The sequence below is a fragment of the Schistocerca americana genome, chromosome X (assembly GCF_021461395.2).
Source record: "Schistocerca americana isolate TAMUIC-IGC-003095 chromosome X, iqSchAmer2.1, whole genome shotgun sequence".
Taxonomy (NCBI): Eukaryota; Metazoa; Arthropoda; class Insecta; order Orthoptera; family Acrididae; genus Schistocerca; species Schistocerca americana.
The window spans coordinates 96648789-96667984 of NC_060130.1; the positions used below are offsets into that span (position 1 = coordinate 96648789).

The following is a 19196-nucleotide window of genomic DNA, read 5'->3' on the forward strand; positions in this document are numbered from 1 at the left end:
GTAATAGTCTATAAGCATGATTATTACCGTAAGTTAAATTAGCTTCCTACGAAAATACCGTGCGTGTTTATGTTTTGTTTTATTTTCCAAAGCCAAAAAATGTGTCAGGCTTGCCGAGTTTCCCGGAGTGTCGAGTTATCAAGAGTCCAGTTTTCGGGGTTCTAATGTTGATCATGTGAGTCTAAAATGCTTTAAAAAACTTTAAAACTCACTATTTTTCATGTAAAATTTAGAAAACTTTCTGGGGCAGGACCCCCACTATGCCGCTTCCCCCCTCCCTCCCCCCCCCCCCCCCCGCCACCAATATTTTTTATAAGTCGGCGCCGCTGATGATACCGTTTCCTTACGTTGTGGCTTCCCTGTGGGGGCGATGGTAGCACATGGCGCACGCATCTAAATTCGTCTCATTTGCAAAATCACTTAATTAGTTTTACTAGGCATCAGAATATGGGAACAAAAATTTTGATTATGACACAATGTGGAGGGGGGGGGGGTGGTTCGACAAAATGATTCAACTACACACCTACATATTCCCATTTGAGTGGGAAGAAATGGTCGGTAGCACATGGATTAATTTTGTAGTCATCGATGTGCATTTGTTGCTCGTGTGTGAAATTATTGAATACTGAACAAAATTTGGCAAAATTTTCAGTTTCAACTCGTAACAGAAAGTCCGGTTTCATACACGAGGCAAGATATGTAATTGCTAAAATAAATCTGTTCATTTCCGTGTTTCTTGACATGTTGTCGTGAGAGGGCTGCGATTCGGTTTTTAGTTGTCTCTGATCTTACACGCCCCATCGTACTTGTTGCAACCCTGTAGGTTATCGGCGGAGGGTAGACATTGTTGGTAGATTTTGATACCTGTGGCCGTGTTGTGTGAATGTGTGGCTACGCGAACCGCATAAACGAGTGAAAATGTTAGTTCAATACGTGTAGCCACTTATATGTGTTTATATACAATTATGTTGCGAAAGCAGAACTGAGGAGGGTGGTAATAATACTTAGTGTATGTTACCAATGTACGATTTAAGCATTTTACGACGACTAATGACAGTGTTATTAAATTATCGGACTTCATTATGCCAGTGTTAATTATGTACTGCTGCAGTTATTGTTGAAATTATAGTGCATCCACGTATAAATACTATTTGTGCCGCGTTCTATCCTACCAATAAAATCTTTTAAGCTACATGCAGTGTTAAAAGGTGAGTGAAAAAATGTTATTTACATAAGATTAGTATTTTCTATAGGGAGTAGAAGCTAGGTAGAGTGTTTGGTAGTGCTTCTTTTAGTTTTCATTTATACAGTTACTTCGTTCATGTATCCATTGCGGGACATGTTGTTTTAGTTGGGTAATTTTCAGACCTGTCTCAAAAATAACATATCATCAATAACTTATATAAAAAAAAAGGTCGTATGTGTGAAAGTGAGGAAATTCTAACCTCAATGTCGAGTACGTGATTTCTCGTATGTAGTGAATTAAATACAACCAGTGATTGATTTCAGAAGCTAACGTAAATTAGACTTATCTTAGGTGCTAATGCTTTTCAGAGCTTTGCTTGCATGTAGGTTAGAGTACTTCAGAATCCCAGTGTTTTTTTTTATCTGCCTCGCGTATTGTTAATGGGGCCATTGGATTTATATTTGTTCTGTCAAGTCGCATTTATTGTTAAATATTCTATCGTTAAGGAAGGAATTAGCAGCTCTTGTAAGGACTTTTAGTCACTTTAAATAGTATCAGTTTTTGTTTGCTATGAAAGACATTATACCTGCCATGTACATGTACAAATACATGACAGATGCCAAACGTAATGCGGTAATTGAAGGCATTGTGGAATTATATTTACTTCAGTGTTTTAGTAATGCATGAAGCTTGTGGAACATGGATTCTGCGGAAATGGAATATTAGGAACGATCTCATATGTTCAATATATCACATACATATGTTTGTGAAGTTGAGTTAGTTTTGTTTCAATTACAGATGGATTTGGGAGACTATGGATTGTGCCCAGTCTGCCTTGAGAATGGAGTCACCACTAAATTACTTTTTTTCCATCTGAACTTATCAGAGGCATGCTTAATGTGCCCGGATCCAAAAGTGAGTTATGTCATATATAACTGTTAGTTCCAGTAATATATATCGATAAACTGTAACTAGTATCTGAAAGATAGCATTTCTTTATAATTATTACTGTCACAGGCTGTGTGTATAGAAATGTCTCTTCTTAACAACAGTGTCAAAGAAAGCATTTGCATCCTGAACTCGAATTTGTTACCTAATTTACTAAACATTTAATAACTCTGTAAACACTGCTTTAATGCTGTTGCTTTGACAGTGTCTTCTGCACCTTAGCAGCTGTGAAACTCTCTCTCCTGATGAAGAGTAGGTGGCGGAGGGGGGGGGGGGGGGGGGTGGCAGTGACACATGTATGCCATCTCACTTGAACATCCTCCCCCACCCTTAATCGCCTACTCATTCTAAGTGCGATAGTTCTACAATTGGTAGATGCAGAAGCGCTGTCAAAGTAAGTGTTTCAGTTGTGTGTACCACAAAGTTATTAAGTATTTAGTAATTAATGTAGCAAATTCCAATATAAAGTGTTTGGGGCCTACATAAGTGTGCTTTATTGATTTTTAACTTCTTTCAGTTTTAACTGTGTGAAACTAGCCTTTGAATTCGTTTCATAAAATTTATTTCAAACTTACAGAAGCTTTGGTATTGTGTGTCAGTTAATTTTCATCACATTTGTACACCAACAGAAGTTGAAGTTTTGTGGTTTAATATGGTTTTTCTGATTAGTAATATTTTAGCATGAAGCAGTGTGATATAATATGACTTGAAAGGGATAACATTAGTATAGAAAGGAGTCGGGTACATGGGTGCATATATATTCAACAACTTATCAGATGTGTAAAATCCCATGTAAATAACATGGTGTTCAACTGAATTAATGAACGTTGTTGGACAACTCTTCCTACCCCATTGAAGAGCATCTTCAGCAAGCTATAAAATTAAGGATTTTGGTTAAATTTTTAAATTTATAACTAGACTTATTTCTGTTTCCCAGAGACCACTCTTAGTGGGATCTATGGAATATGACTAATGTAATGTATGTAAATTGCAGTTTAATTTCTCCATTCTATTTTAAAATGTGAGTTCTATTATTGACAAGCTGATTTATAAGAAATTTGGTTAAAAATGCATGCTTTTTCGAAAAATGGTTTTAGAAGTGTCCTCCTGTGTGTTTGCTTATTTATTAATTTGCTGAGTGGATGCACTGGGAATGGATACATATTAGCAGCAGTTAATCTTGTGGAGTATAAACTGTACTGCAATGTTATGTTGTTCGGACACCACCCTGAGCAGGTGCTCAGGATGCTTAATATTAAACTTCCAAATATTGTTGCTGGTTAAATGCCCTTTCAAACTGTCAATCACTGATTTGAGTGCAAATTCAAAGCTGAAATAGTTATTTTGCAGATCATAGTGTGTGTACAGCGCCTGCTGTTAGAAAGCATGATAGCCAACGATTATTGTTCCTTCGGGTATCGTGTGAGGTGGCAGTTAATCAAAACAAAGCTAATGGGGTAAATAAATGAGTAAATGGAAGTACTGCCATCAAATTTTGCATAATTATTTTTCTTGGAGTTCATTTGTTATGTTATGTGAATTCTGCGATACTTAATGGTTGGGTCACAAATGAGAATTTTCAATTTTTGCCAAATTTGTTAGAGCTCTGGTTGACTGACTGCTTACGTGAGATTAGGAAAATGACTTATTTCTTAAGATTAAAATAGGGAGTCTGCAAGAAAGTGAGAATTATTGAGAAATTGGAGATGTTAAGACACTTCACATTATATTGTATGTGTGGAAATGAGTTTACTGTGGCCCACACACTGGATTAAAAAGTTGTACAGAAATGCTATTTCTTTGAAGATATTTAAGAACTTGTCATAGCTACTGTAATTTCATTTATAATTAAGAAATAGTGAGTAGTTGTAAATGTTATGAATTTGACATTGCACCAGTGCTGACTTGTTCATTGTATCAAAATCATGCAGCTGTTTTGAGGTTGGAAAGATGCTAGAATTGATTCTGGTGTGTTTGTGCTTTCCCTAGAAATTAATATTGACAGAGGAAAGTGACACTGATTTCCACTGCAGTTGAAATTACATTTATAGCTTACATAGTGTTTGTGACAATGTGTTATGAAATGATTATTGATAATATTGTAATTTCTGTGAAAGAAAATATAAAAATGTGCTAAAGGCATATGTTTGAATTGCACCTATGATGCGGTACTTACTTTTAGGAGTGGGATTGAATTTGTCACCTGATCATCCTCCCTTAGATCATTGTGTTTCAAAATCAGTATAAGTAAATTCAACAAAGACATAGTAATTCCCTGGTCTATTCTTATCCAGTTCTGCATGTGCTTAGCTAAAATGGCCTTAATTAAAACTAAGTCACGTGTTCAGGCTGGTGATTCTTCTGGAAAACCTGGAATTCCCAGGGAATTGCATTTCATCTGGAATAATCAGGGAATTTCAGGAATTTAATTTAAACGAGTTTTGTAAATCACAAATTCCAAGATACATAATATTTCAAAGTGCATTAATTATCTGAATACTGTTCCTTATAAATTATTGATGTTTAAAGAATGTGGTTATACTACTGCTTGTGCGAAAGCTCAGTTGAGAAGAAAGGAAATCCATTATTGTGATATGCCCCCCCCCCCTTCTTTCTCCTGCCATCCACTTGCCATTAATTTATCAGGAGCTTCCTAACACCACCTTTCTTCTCACACCTGCTTAGTGTTGGGAACAATTCTGAAATCTTGCATTGCTGTACTAGTGTAGAGACTTGCTATTGCCATTCTCTTAACCGGAAGTGTAAAGTGTATGTCTATAGTATATGGATGGTTGTGTGTAGTACGCGGATGGTTGTAATGAGTGCTTGTCCTGTGCTTATGCATAACTAATGAGTATGGAATGAAAAGAAAGGAAAGGGCAGTGAAATATGGTACAAGTGCGCACAACTTCTCTATGCAGCTGTTCTGAGATTGGAAAGAGTGCTATAACTGGGTTGTTGACAAGGTTGACACCCTTATCCTGGGGAGTGACTACAAAGTGTGGCATAACCTCATCAGATGAGTTACACATAGACATTTCTTAGTTAACCTGGAATATTAGCAGAAGGTTCTGTGTTCCAGAAGATTATACTATCACTTCTCTTCATGCTACGGCCAAGTACTGCCAATGAAAATATTTTCCATCTGCAGGAGTTGAGCAGGCTAATCATGGATTGAGGGCTTGCTCTGCTATAGAGGCGGCAATAACTGCAATTTTGACAAGATAAGCACCCAGTTTTTGTTTGCAGGTTCCTTTTAACAAAGTTAACATGAATAGCGAAATCCTGTTTTTGCAGCAGGAGTAAGAATTTAATTTGTATCTTTCTTTCATAGGTGGTAGTGATGTATGAGTAAGAAATTGGTTACCATGAGAAAGAAGATTTACAACCATGTTTTTATAGGTGTTCAGGAAAAGTACCAGGCAAAACTAATAGAATATATCTCCATTCAAACTGATAATGGGCTAGTAATATAACACTGATGAAATTGGATACTCTAAGAATCAGAATTTTCCACAAATTTGGTGGAAGACAGAGTAATGAGGAAACTGCTTGAATGTAGCCTACAGAAATCATAAAGTGTAAACAGTGGTGAAGTTAAAAGTATTATGTGATTTGCGAACCTTGCAGGACCAAGAGGTTTATCAGATTAGGTTTTTGACTGGATCCAAAGCTTGATTAATTTGATATCAGTAAATAAAATTTTCAGCATTTATTGGTAACAATAAACCACATGTGATATGATTAACATTACTGTGAGAAATTTTGGAATAATGAAAGTGGTCCAGTACTGAACCTTACTATTCAGTCAGATAAAATTGACAAGTGCAGTTTGGACTTGTAGTAAAAGGGTGGTGCAGTCGGTGATAAAAGTGGCAGCAGAGGTCCACCTCCCCCTTTTTTCCCCCCTGTGTGTTACAAATGCTACATTGGAGAAACTGCTTTCAGTAAACCTATGCACAAATTCAAATTCACCTGATTGTTGCTGTTGTTACATGAGATTAATGTTTGGGGGAATATAAAAAAAAAAGAAACTGGGGTTCAACACATGTTGCATGACTGTTTTTGGAAAGTACAAGGTGTACAACTTTGTTTCCGCAGTTTTTTCTCCAGAATTTGAGGCTTTAATGAAACAAATTGGTTACAAATGTATCATTAAAAGTATTTTCCATCCCTGCCCACTACTTTCTCCCATTTTCCAGGCAGTGTACGAATCCCGCGTCGAAAAAAATTGTTCATCTTCTGAAGCAATCCACGAATTGATCCAATTTGTGACGTCTTCATGAGATCGGAAGTGTTGGTTAACCAGGCCATTGATCTAAACAGGTGACAGTCAGAGGGAGCAATGTCTGGAGAATATGGCTGGTGGGGTAGGACTTCCCATTTTAATGTTTCCAAGTATGTTTTGACCTCTTTTGCAATGTGGGGTCGGGCGTTGTGCTGCAAAATCACTTTATCGTGCCTCTTGCTGTATTGCGGCCGTTTCTTTTAATGCTCTCCTCAAATGCATTAATTGCATTCGATGACGAGCACCTGTGATTGTTTCACTTGGTTTTAACATCTCATAGTACATGATGCCGAGCTGGTCCCACCAAATGCAGAGCGTGATCTTGGAGCTGTGAATATTTGATTTGGCCGTTGATGTGGAAGCTTGGCCGGGATATCCCCCTGTTTTTTTTGCGTTTAGGGTTATCGTAATGAATCCATTTTTTGTCCCCGGTCACAATGCGATGCAGAAATCCCTTCCATTTTTGCCTTTGAAACAACTGTTCACAAACACACAAATGCAGTTCAACGTCTCTTGGTTTCAGCTCACACGGGACCCAAGTTCATTCTTTCTGAATCATGCCCATCGCCTTGAGATGTTTTGAAATGGCTTGCTGTGTCACTCCCACTATTTGTGTCAATTCTTCTTGAGTTTGACGTGAGTCTTCACTCAGCAATGTCTCCAATTCTGCATCTTTGAAAATATTCTCTCTTCCACAACTATGCTGGTCTAAGATGTTAAAATCACCGTTCTTGAAGTGTTGAAACCACTCACAACACATTCTTTCACTAATAGCGTCCTTACCGTACGTACTTGAGAGCATTCGATGAGACTCGGCTGCTGTTTTCTTCATATTGAAACAAAACAGTAACACCTCCCACAAATGATGAGAATTAGGCTTGTAAACTGATATTTTCAATCAAGAACAACTTTATGATGCAGACACAAATCGACTAATGTTTGAATGAGGTTATGTTGACCGAGGTCCAAGCTGACTGCCTGGCGTCTGCGATCTGTTTCTTTCGACCGCTACTTACCATTGTGGCCACCTATTGTTAAACGGTGGAAACAAACTTGTAGACCTTGTACGTTCTCCGCATTTAAAAATATCCCCATTCATGCATACTGCCTCTCTTCTAACAACTGTCACTGAAGCTGGGTGAGCATCATCATGGTGCTCAAACATTTACTAAATTAAAGGAATGTATGAAAAAACACACAACTGTCCTTCAAATGTTCTGATTTAGATTTTCCATGATTTCCCTAAATCATGGAATAGGCATGGCTGACTTCCTTCCCTGTCCTTGACACAATCTGAGCTTGTGCTCCATCTCTAATGACCTAAATCCCAGTCTTCCTCCCTTCTTCAAATCTGCTATACATGGTGCTCTGAAATTCTCCTTACAAACTTTTAGGACTTGTAGAGGTTACTGAGTAGAAAATATTTTGATTTGGAACCCATGTCTGGAAATGTACAATTTCCATACTACAGCTATTTGAAGACAGTTTGGTAACGCAACCACTTTTAAATTTGCTAGGCATAACTCAGTACATGACTTTTTTCATAATTCCACTCATTAATAACTGAAGAAACAAAAAGGAAACTTAATCAGTTTCCACAAACACTGTTGTTTATAGTAAACATGTTTTATCCTCTTCAAATGAGGGTAGCATTCTGATCCACTAAAGTAAGGTTCGGTATGGTGACCACCAGGTTCTGTGCTCAGATTGTATCAATGAAAGACGATCACACACTATCACACTTGGTGTCTCTGCAACCTGTCCTGTAGTGACCACAATTCATGTCACCACATCTTCTTCTGTCTCTACAGGAATCTCATAAACTAAACTCTTCATTTGACCCCAGAGGAAAAAGTCCAGTGGAGTCATATCCGTAGATAGAGGAGGCTGTGTGATTGGATTACCTTGGCCTTTCCGAACATGGGTTCCAATTCAAAATATTGTCTACTCGGTCCCCTCTAAAATTCCTAGAAGCTTGTAAGGGGCAATTTAAAGCACCATGTATGCTCTAATAATCCTCCCTGGTAAGAGCCCCAGACTTACGATTAATACTACAGAACTGATTGAATGACGGTTGTTAATACAGGTTCTTGTTCCACCTTAAGTCATGCCAGACTCAGATTCTTAAATATTTTATTGGTTCAGTAATGCAGGTCTTATTGCAACTTCTCTGTGCACTACAATCATATAGCTTTCCTGTAAGCTCATATTTTTTGACTAAGTAACATTGTAGATATTTATTGAATTCTGTCAGGAATTTAAGAAACAAGACTCGGAACTTAGCAGCTGCTGCCTACTGCCTCATGAGTCATGTGGATGGTTGTCTTCAGCTTAATTCATGTGACATCAGCTGTTGAAATCGATGTTGGCTCCTACATATGAGATTTTCTCCCTCCTGAAAGGTCATTACATCTACATGGATACTCCGCAAATCACATTTAAGTGCCTGGCAGAGGGTTCATTATATGTGGCTACAAACACTATTCATGGCACTTATGACCTCAGCTGTTTTGTGCTCTAAAGCAACAACATAAGAACAAACACTATTCCAATATGCAACAACAGACTGCAATCAGCGATAGGTGTACTGTTATGTTTGTCTGTCAGAGGATCTTTCATGTAAGTAGGAATGACTTGTGACTTTATCTGTCTCCTCACCTCCTGTCTCATCACCTCAGAACTTGCATAGATAATAAGAGATTTGGGTTCCAGTTGTTAAGATTAAGTACATAAGGAGAACATAATAGTATTTTATGCTCACCTTAAACTTGCCTAATGGCTCCATGTTAGTCACACGTACAACCCTAGATTTTTGTATTGAACTTTCTTGCCCATCAGCCGTGTGAGTGTGCTCCAGTGTAGAGAACTTGCGTAGCCATGGAATAGAAGCACATGCAAACACCAATAATTGCACATTATGTCATAGGGTACCTATTTGGCTGCTGTTCTCTACAATCTAATAAAGTACTTCTAATGAAGTATTTAAATACACCAAACCTTCCAGTAGCTATAAAACAAGCAACTAAAAGGGAGCTGTTGATATATCCTCCTCCTCCTTTGCCAGTTTTACTAAAAAACAAGAAACAGGTTTTGAGTAGCTTCTGTTTAACCATTCAGATTTTAAGTTATCCATGATTTCCCACCAATCAATAGAGGAAAATGTCAGGACTTTTTTTTTAAAAGCACTACAGCCCATTTCCTTTCCTGTCCTTGTCCTATCAGAGCTTTTGATGAACTTACCACTGATGGGTCAGTGAACTCCAATATTCTTTCCTTATTTCCTTCCTTTCCATTGCAGAAGTGAAGGTGATTGGAAGAAAAAGCGAAGGAAATAAAAACTATTGGAACACAGGGTCACAAAGCACCTATGAAATTTAGTGGGAGCATTCCTGGCAAGAAAATGCTTTAGAACCAGCAAATGTCGTCTGCTAAGCACACTCCACCCCATTTCACCCTTGCTCACAGCTTTCAGTACATTTGAAAAATTTGGGGAAAGACCTTAGCAATAGATATTCTGCAAGCTCTGTTGAAATGCTGATAGATTTGGGACTCCCTGTGAAATTAGATCTTGTAGTGCTGGTAAGAAACATACTTAAAATGTGATGATATTGAAGTGACTTTTTGTGAATGACACTGTATATCAGTTCATTTTTGTAACAAGATTTGATGGCTGTTATAGAAATCTGGCCCACCTAATATTTGGGCCTTTCATGTGCACTTCGGTAAACTAGTGCACTGTGGCTGTAACTGGCGTACCTTTATCTTTGTAGTAAGTTTCAGTGCAATTAATCTCAGGTATTTGCTGGGGCATTTAGTCAAGTTCCATTAAGAGAGACTTGGCCTTTGTTGCATGGTTATCATTTTCTTCAGTTTATAGATTTTGACTATTCTATGTACTGCTTGGTGGTGTGACGGAATTAATGCTGCCTGGTATGCCAAAATTAGTATGACTGCCTAGATATTAATCAGAATTGCAGTTGATCATAACCAGCATGTTTTTTTACTGTTGATTATTGCAGTCATGTTATGAGATTGAAACGCGACAAGATAAGCGTATATGTCCAGGAACTGCAACTTTGAATAATATTTTTTCAGTACATTATGAGATTAATTGAAGTTGGAAGTTAATTATTTTCTGTCGAGGTAGATGGTGTCATAACCTGCTTTGCAGAGGTGGTGCAAGGACATTTTTCCGCATAAGCAAATTATGATGACCCCCTCCACACATTAAAGTGACAGTTTTTGCTACAAATTGTGACACACACACACACACACACACACACACACACACACACACACACACTCTCTCTCTCTCTCTCTCTCTCTCTCTCTCTCTCTCTCTCTCTCTACAAATATTGAACTAACTCATCTCAATGCCCCAAGCAGCTGCTACTGTGACATGTCCTGTGTAGAAATCTTAGTTCTGGTGTCTCTGGTGCCCCTCTTAGGTTTGGTACTCCAAGCAACAGCTTGTTACTTGGGCCTTAAATTGGTCCAGTTGCATTGTTAGTGGCTCAAGGCATAGATGGACCACTCATTATTTGCTGTGGCATGTTGGAGTTACTTGGTTGTAGGTATAAAGATGATCCTCGTGTCCTTTGTATGTTAGTGGTGATGTTTGACAAAGATTTTACGTAAAAGAGAGGTGACTCATTGTTCTGTGCATTTGGGGATGTGTGGTTAACACCCAATTGTCAAATTAATACCCTAACCATCCTCCCTTTCAACTAAATTTTGATGGACTGGAACAGTTGTGATCCACTTTCAGAAATTGTAAAGCATATTTCAAATTGTAATACTGAAACTGTTAACCAGGGTGGTTACTTAGGAAAGACTGAATGTAATTTATATTTCAGGGATTTTATTTTTGTTTGAAATAAGTGATGTTTTAGAATGGATAATCTGTCTCCTGTGAAAGCTTTATTGTACAGCTCATCATAGGTCAATTTTTCATGTTATGACAAATGCACCTACTGATTGGATAATTCACTATAGGTGATCCCTGTTCTGTATTAGCTAGCTTGCTTGTGAAATAAAATGTCTCTGACTGATACTTTGTATCTGCAGCAAGGCAGACACTTCATCATTGTTTCAACTGGCATTAGTTTCTGCTTTATTACTTAGTGGTAAATATGGTGAACAGATTAAAAGTTTTCCATGGTTACTCACCTCCATTTCTTGTAGCTAATCAGTTTGGAGAAACAGTGCTAATTTGTCATTTTTGGATGTACTAATTTGGTGGAAAAGATGAATTTTTCAGACCACTCTAATTACTGCAAGGTCACGTATATGTAATTATACTTGGTGGCATCAAGCTGCCCCCTCAAAGAAATAGCGTTCTTACAAGGGAACTGTAAGAACCCGCCCAAAAATTTTTTTATACAGGAAGAATACGTCTAAAGAAACACAACGTCAAAATTTTATCTAAGACACAGAGTAAGTATTATTAGAAACTGTTGAAAATTGCCAGATTCCTAGTTTGCAAGGCATTTGGAGAAATGTATACCTTTGCTGTTGCTGTAGCAGATAGCACATGCGCAACATGGGAGGCACATATCCTTGACTGATGGCACATCAGTAAACAGATAACATGGCACTATGTGATCATAATTTGTGAAGCAAATTTTGATTTTGGTTGATAGTTTATCTGAATCAGTTTTTCACAGTTACTGTGCACTCGCATTTGCAATTCATTTCGTATCCATAATAATCAGCAGTTGCCTTTGTGGTATTGCTAAGTGTTAACAATGGAAATAAAACAACTAATTTTCCTCATGATTTCTTTGTTTATGCTTGGTAATAGCATCTATGTTTGTGCAGGTTTCAGAGTTTCTCAGTAATGTGGAATCCAGTTAATGTTTACGACCTAGCAAAGATGAAATATGAAGTACGTGATAAGCAACTGAAATCATCTACGTCTCCAAAAGACCTAGATATGTATTATTTGTTAGTTAGTTTCTTGGGCATTCATTTAAATGATAGCGACATTTTGTTAGACATTGTGGAAACATTAGAACAAACAGGCAATAACTCGACGATTCTGTGAATCGTGGTACAAATGGTGATTGTTGTGCAGATTAAAGTCTAGAACAAAAATAAAGTACCTTTCAAGCCTAAAGAAAACATATACAGTATTAGCTTTGTGTAAGAGAAAAGGCTATAATAGTTTTAGGAAAACAAAGAGAGAGAAAGCGCTTGTACATAAACAGTGTACAAAACTAGTGTCGTTTTGCAAAATCAGAACATGAGTTTTACAATGGAAGATAGATTTACACAAAGTAAATATGTGCCAGAATGAAACTTGCAAAAGCGTAAAAGAAACTATTTGCAAGATTTAAAGCTGCTCATGAAAGTCAGTGCATTGTTACCAAAGAAGATATCAGAGACTGGGTGCCCTTAAGTGCAAGTGAGATGAGCATTACTGATTTCCAGGCTGCTTAGACCTGTTCAGACAGATTCAGGAAATTATATGGAAAAGGAAGTCACAAAATTATGAAGTTTACCTTGAGTAAACATATAGAAGAGATGTCATTAATAGGTAATTCTATAGAAAAATTTGTAGCTGATTTGAAGACAGAGCTTCTTGTTATTCACTAAAATGTTGTGTGAAAGCCAGTCAGTCAGGTTTCGTTCAAATCACACTAAGTCATTTAAAGTGAAAAGACACACACACACACACACACACACACACACACACACACACACACACACACACACACTTGCGCAGCCAATGAATGCTATGGCACATTCGTATACATCAGTGTTAAGTATCAGTGGATACTTAAGGGATGTAATGATGCATTGGTCTTTAGGATGATGACAAAAAGACTGTTAATGTAATTCGGATTCCAACCAGAAATGAAAGTATGTGTCAGCCCCCTGATAAGAAAAATTTTCAACAGTCTAAAGCAATTTTCACAAAATTGTTGGGTGATATAGTTTCATTAGTTCTTTGTCATTCCAGGTTTAGCAGTGGAACAATATTGTTAAACTTCTGTCACTACTGCATTGTCAGTTTGTATCACCAATGTTATGAATTTGATGAAGTGTGCTTGGTATGTGCACAATATGCAGAACAATGGCCACAACCATTTCTTCCAGGTAAAATTAGTAATTACTGTGAAGTGCCTGAGTGCATTAATTTTTCTTTTATCAGATGTGCAAAATGATAGGCAAAATGTTTGTTTTCATCATACAATAGACACTTTGCATTCTCGCGACAACTAGAGAGAATAACAAAGTGTTTCGGAGATACTTCAGGAACTCAAATGCGAATCCCTGGGGGGAAGATGACGTTCTTTTTGAGAAACACTATTGAGAAAATTTAGAGAACTGGCATTTGAAGCTGACTGCTGAATGAGTCTACTGCCACCAACATATATTACACTTAAAGACCACAAGGATAAGATACGAGAAATTAGTGATCACACAGAGGCATGTAGGTAGTCATTTTTCCGTTACTCTCTTTGCGAGTGGAACAGGAAAGGAAATGACTAGTAGTGGTACAGGGTACGCTCCTCCACACACCGTACGGTGGTTTGCAGAGTATCTATGTAGATGTAGAATAAAGAAGGAACTGTTTCATTGTCAGCAAAACGTACATTATTCAAAAATTATCATAAGAACTGTGCAACAGGAATTGTTATAAAATATTCAATGTCAACAAATTAAAGTCCCCTTTCCTTTCTTTCCTTTGATAGTCTGTTGTGTAACAAATTACAGCTGCAAAAGTTTAGCTGTTGATATGAAGTGCAAGTTATTAAAAAATTAATGATTTGATACTGTTTTGTTATGTTTAAGTGCTTAAAATTCATGTGTGTGCACATTGGACTTCACTGCTGTGTCAGCTGATGGACAACATGAGATAGCACTTGAAAGTGCAATGTAGTACATAAAATTTTGTAATTATATGCTAATGGGCAGTTATTTTTATTATTTCTTGTAAATTATGAAACAATCCCACACCTTCCTTATGGCATTCTTTTCGAGCTTACTATCACGGAAAAGTAATGACTTGGACAGACTTTAATTGTGGATATTGGTGTTTTTGTCTTTTACCTCAGAGAAGTTAACTATCAAGTGGAGCTGACAGTTAGGGCTTCAGATGAATGCACTTTCATGCATGTTTCAGATTACAAAGAGTCTATGCCAACTACACCCTCCCACCCCTACACCATCCCTACCCCCCTCAGGTTCCTCATTGTCTTTCCATCAGTGTATGTGCATATTCTACAGTGGGGTACAGTGAACATTGTCCTATGTAATGGTGTCCTTCATAGTAAATTTTTTGGTGTAAAAATTCAGTGGTTTCTAAACTGATACATATAGAAGTAATTCACTGAAAAGGTGCACAGTATCTGATTAAAAACTGTGCTCTACATGGGCAACGATAAAGTCCAGAATCTCCCTTTGTTTGACACACATTGATTCCATAATGATAAATGGCACCTGCAGTCTGTAAGTTAATATTTTGGAACTTTTAAAAAATTATGGAATACATTACTTCATGTTATATCTGTTGGCTTTCAGTGCCCTTATCCACTGGTAGAGAATGGCGTGGAAGTAATTGTTCAAACAGGGAGGGAGAATCCAGCTTCAGGTATGTTGTGTGCAAAATATTATTATTTCTTCTTGTTTATACCCATCTTCCATAGTTACGGTTTACAATGATGAGGTTAAGAAATTCATTTGCATGCACACAAATGTTTCAATATTTACGTCAAAGTATTGTGTGTTGCATTCTAAAATTTTGCAGAGGATTATTTCTTAATTTTTATCTTAATAATAAGTACGCTGCCTTTAGTGTAATATGTTAAAATTATTATTATTTGTGTGTGTGTGTGTGTGTGTGTGTGTGTGTGTGTGTAGAACATGATTTGGTACAAAAAAGTGAAACTTGTCTCCTGATAAGGAATAATTAATCAGTTACATGCAGACAATTTTCCTAACCTCACATAGATATTAATGTGCCAATTTGCGAGAGACTACCTTCATTCTTTCTGTAACATACGACCAAAGCTTTTCTGTCGCTGTTAAGTTGTTTTGGAGCCACATATTAAGCTCTTATTTCTGACATTAATGTTAGTCCCTTTAATAGGAAAGTGGGCTTTAAAGGCTGTACTTATTAGCTGTCTCTAATCGCATTAACAGTTAGTTGTACTTCTATTGCAAAGAAATGGGTTTTGTAAGGTAAGTTCCTAACTCTTTTAAGACTCATAGCTGTATATTGTCATTTTAAATTTCAATCAAATTCTGCCATAGCATATAATTCCTTTTAGCAGCTAAGGTATCGAAGTCCCTACACGGAGAAAAATTATCTCAAAATTTTACTTTTTTCTTTTGAATTAACATCTTTTATATGAACAGCTGGGTAGTATAGGTAGCTGACTTACAGAATAATGGCCTGTGTACTGACAATAGATAACTATGCAAAAATAAAATTTGTCTACATGAACATGGAATATGCCCTGTAATCCAGTGTGACTGGAAGCCAGAACTAGTGATGTTTTCTGCTTGTTTCCAGACTATATGTTCACTTTATTATATTTTTGTACCAGCTTCTGAATTTATAGATAACATATTCACTTTTATTCCCACACGTAATTTTAGAGTATTAATAGCACAAAATTTGGCAATGTGTATAAGCTGCTCTGGCGGTGTTTCTCAACTTTGGAACTACGCAGGAACCAAATATACAGACTCACTAATACATTACTCAAATGGCAAGATGCAAACTACTCAGATTTAGAAAAACCTTCAAAAGAATAGTGTATGGCTGCAAAACAAGTTGCAGTATTGCTACTGGTGATCCACTTATAGTGAATACAACTTGTTTTTTGCCTCGTCTTAATTCGTTTCATGTACAGTACCTGTTACTGCATTTGTGGTAGAAGGTTTCTGTGGTGCTAATCATGCATTAATTGTAAATAAATGGCCTGTACCCAATGAGGTATCACATTCCTGTACTTCAAATTTCCTTTATCACTCAAAATTTTTATAGTGTGCAACCACATATGTAGTCTGCATGCTGGTCCAGGAATTGCAGCCTTACTCATTTCAGTGTAACAACGAAAGTGGTGGAACTGTTGGGCTCCATTAAGTGGGAATTTTCAAACAGAAGAATATCAGCCTTTTCCTCATTTAAAAATACTTCTAATTCCCTGGGAAAGTGCCAAAAAGTTTTTTGGTTCCACAGTTCACTTGTTTGACAGTGAATTAAATCAGCTTTTCAACAGTAGACTGCATGCCAGTTTTTAAAATTGATCAGTTTTAAAAGCAAATACAGTGAACCAGTAAGTGGTAAGTGTCTGTGTAAGCAGTTGTTCAGTACGCTTAAAAGTATTAATACCAGTACGCAAGAAATTGGAGACTGCACACCACATTGCCTAATGACAGATACTTGAGAGATGAATACTTTGTCTTAAAAGATGCCTCAGATGTGGCCAACTGACTTGGCTTATTTGGCAGGTCACTTATGTATAACCTAAAATGGAAGATTCTAAGATATTTTGCCTTGACACCCCTCTGCTTTTGAGAATAAGACCCCTAAAGTTCATGACATGCAACTGACTCAAAATTGGTGAGCTCAAGAGATAACTGAAAATTGAACGTTGGGGCCAGCAAACATATATTTTCATTGAAATTGAGGAAAGAATCTTTAGGTTACTGCTTATGTAACCGTATGGTAAATGCCATTGAACGAAAGTGCCACTGGTGTAATGCCCAAGGCACCTGGCGGGGAAGAAGAGAAGCTGTTTTCACTTCCAAATGCATTTTGCAGTTTCTTTTTTTTTTCTGTTTCAAAATTGGTAGGCATAGGAGATTACTAAGGCTAGTAAATCAATAAGCAATAGTAACAAGAAGGAAAATGAATTTCTCAAATAACTTGGTTTAGTAAAAAATTAAAAATTAAATCATGGTTGCTTTATAATGGCTCTTTCACTTACTGTGTTACATGTCCTCAATTTCCTTCAAATAACTAGATGGATGGTGCTTGTGATAGAAACATTCAAAGCAAATATACTCGCAGCACAAAGAGCATCTAAAGAATGTAATCTTTCTTTAACTACATTTGGCAGAAAACAGACTTGATTAACATTTAAAAAATATTTCTTTCTTGGGAATTAATTGTGGTGTGTATCACATACATGATAACATTGCGTGAAAAACCAGTGCTGAAAGTTGAACACACATTATGCTGTGAATCATTATTATATCTGCACAGTTCTGCAATTTGTGCTAGTTTCCAGGAGCAGATTGCAATTTTGAGGCCTTGAAATAAAGTTTATGACTTGGCTATAATAGTAAACAACATACGTTTGGCGCACAGGTGTGTGGTTTTGCGGTATCACTTCTATTGTGTAAATCTGTTGACCCTTGCCATTGATAAATGTGCTGTCATACATAACTGTATTAGTTTGTGCATCCCAGGAATCCAATATCGGACAAAGTAATTGGCAACTTATGGTTTTAAAAAGGGGGAGAAGGGTGGGGATGGGGAGGAACTGCAGAAAGCATTTGGGAATAGCACAGAGGTTCTCTGTTCAGCTGCCAGATGCCTTGGTTCTACACCAGTGGCACTGCCTTGGTTGCTACACCAGTGGCACTTTCATTGTACAGGGTTTATCTTGTGATATGCATCAGACCTAAAAGTTACTTCCCTTGATGATGTCTTTGAAAATATGTGTTAACGAACCCCATAAATAATGATGAAAAATGGCCACTTTTCGATTATATGTCAATCCCGTCAGTTTTGAGTTGTTTCTGTATCATGAACATTAGGGGTCATTTTCTCAAAAACAGTGGGGTGTTCAGCCAAAATATCTTAGGAGCTTTCATTTTAGGTTTTACTCGAGCGACCTGCCAAATATGAGTTAAATTGGATGGCCACGTCTGATTCCTTCCCCTTGTTAGTGTAAAACAGCTCACAGAATATTATAACATAAACATTTAAATATGCAAACACAGTTGACATTTTCAACCTCCAGATTAATCAAATATGGAACAGAATTTTCGAACAAGATGTGAATGAAGACAGACAGCATTTATTTTGTTACTACTGTAGTTGTTAGCAATATGAACAATGGTACTGTTTTAATCTTTTCTTCCTTACTCTGTTCCTGAGAGGCAACATCCTACCTTATTAAACCAGCATGTAACATTTTTCAACCAAATTGTGTAAAGCAACACTGTCTTTTAGAATGGAAAATAGAAAACTTAAAATTGTGATTGTTCATAGGTTTTGCTTCACTCTTGAAACCACATGCAGTTTGTTCAAATTAAAAAGAATCCTAGGAAATTATTGCTGTGTAAGCATTTTCTGTATATGGTTTGACCTGTTCCTACATATTCTAGTGAACAACTGGAACATTGCCTACCAGTTTTGTTGTAGCTGTTGAGCAGTCGGTATCAAGAAATATTGCAACAACCTTTTGCTGGACAATTTTTCTCAATGAATGTTGTGGGACCAGGGCTTTCAGGAAGTGTCTTAAACACCTACGGGGGCTGAACAAAAATATGAAAACACTGAGAAATGTGTGCTTTAACATAAATGCACATGCTAATCAGCCTGCAGGTTACACTGTTGTTTGATCACGAACAGCACGTGTGCACTATCATCAATATGTTTCAAGTGTCAATTCTGGTCAGTGTAGTTGTCAGATTATTACTTCAGTACATGGGAAAATTATTGGTGTGTGTATATGGTGGGTGCTTCTATAACCAAAGTAGCCGAAGTGTTTGGCATTTCAAGAGGCACCAATTGAATATTTATAC

At 37.0% G+C, this 19196-nt stretch overlaps 1 protein-coding gene across 1 annotated transcript in view; it reads left to right on the forward strand.

Annotated features, from left to right (window-relative positions):
- The first annotated feature begins 845 nt into the window (after positions 1-845).
- The window catches only part of LOC124555263, a 62334-nt gene continuing 43983 nt past the window's right edge, over positions 846-19196 (forward strand). Inside the window, exons 1-3 of the mRNA XM_047129131.1 lie at positions 846-1208; positions 1985-2101; positions 14952-15021. Coding sequence (XP_046985087.1) covers positions 1985-2101; positions 14952-15021 — 187 coding nt within the window. The 5' untranslated portion in view covers positions 846-1208. The remainder of the gene's footprint in view (positions 1209-1984; positions 2102-14951; positions 15022-19196) is intronic.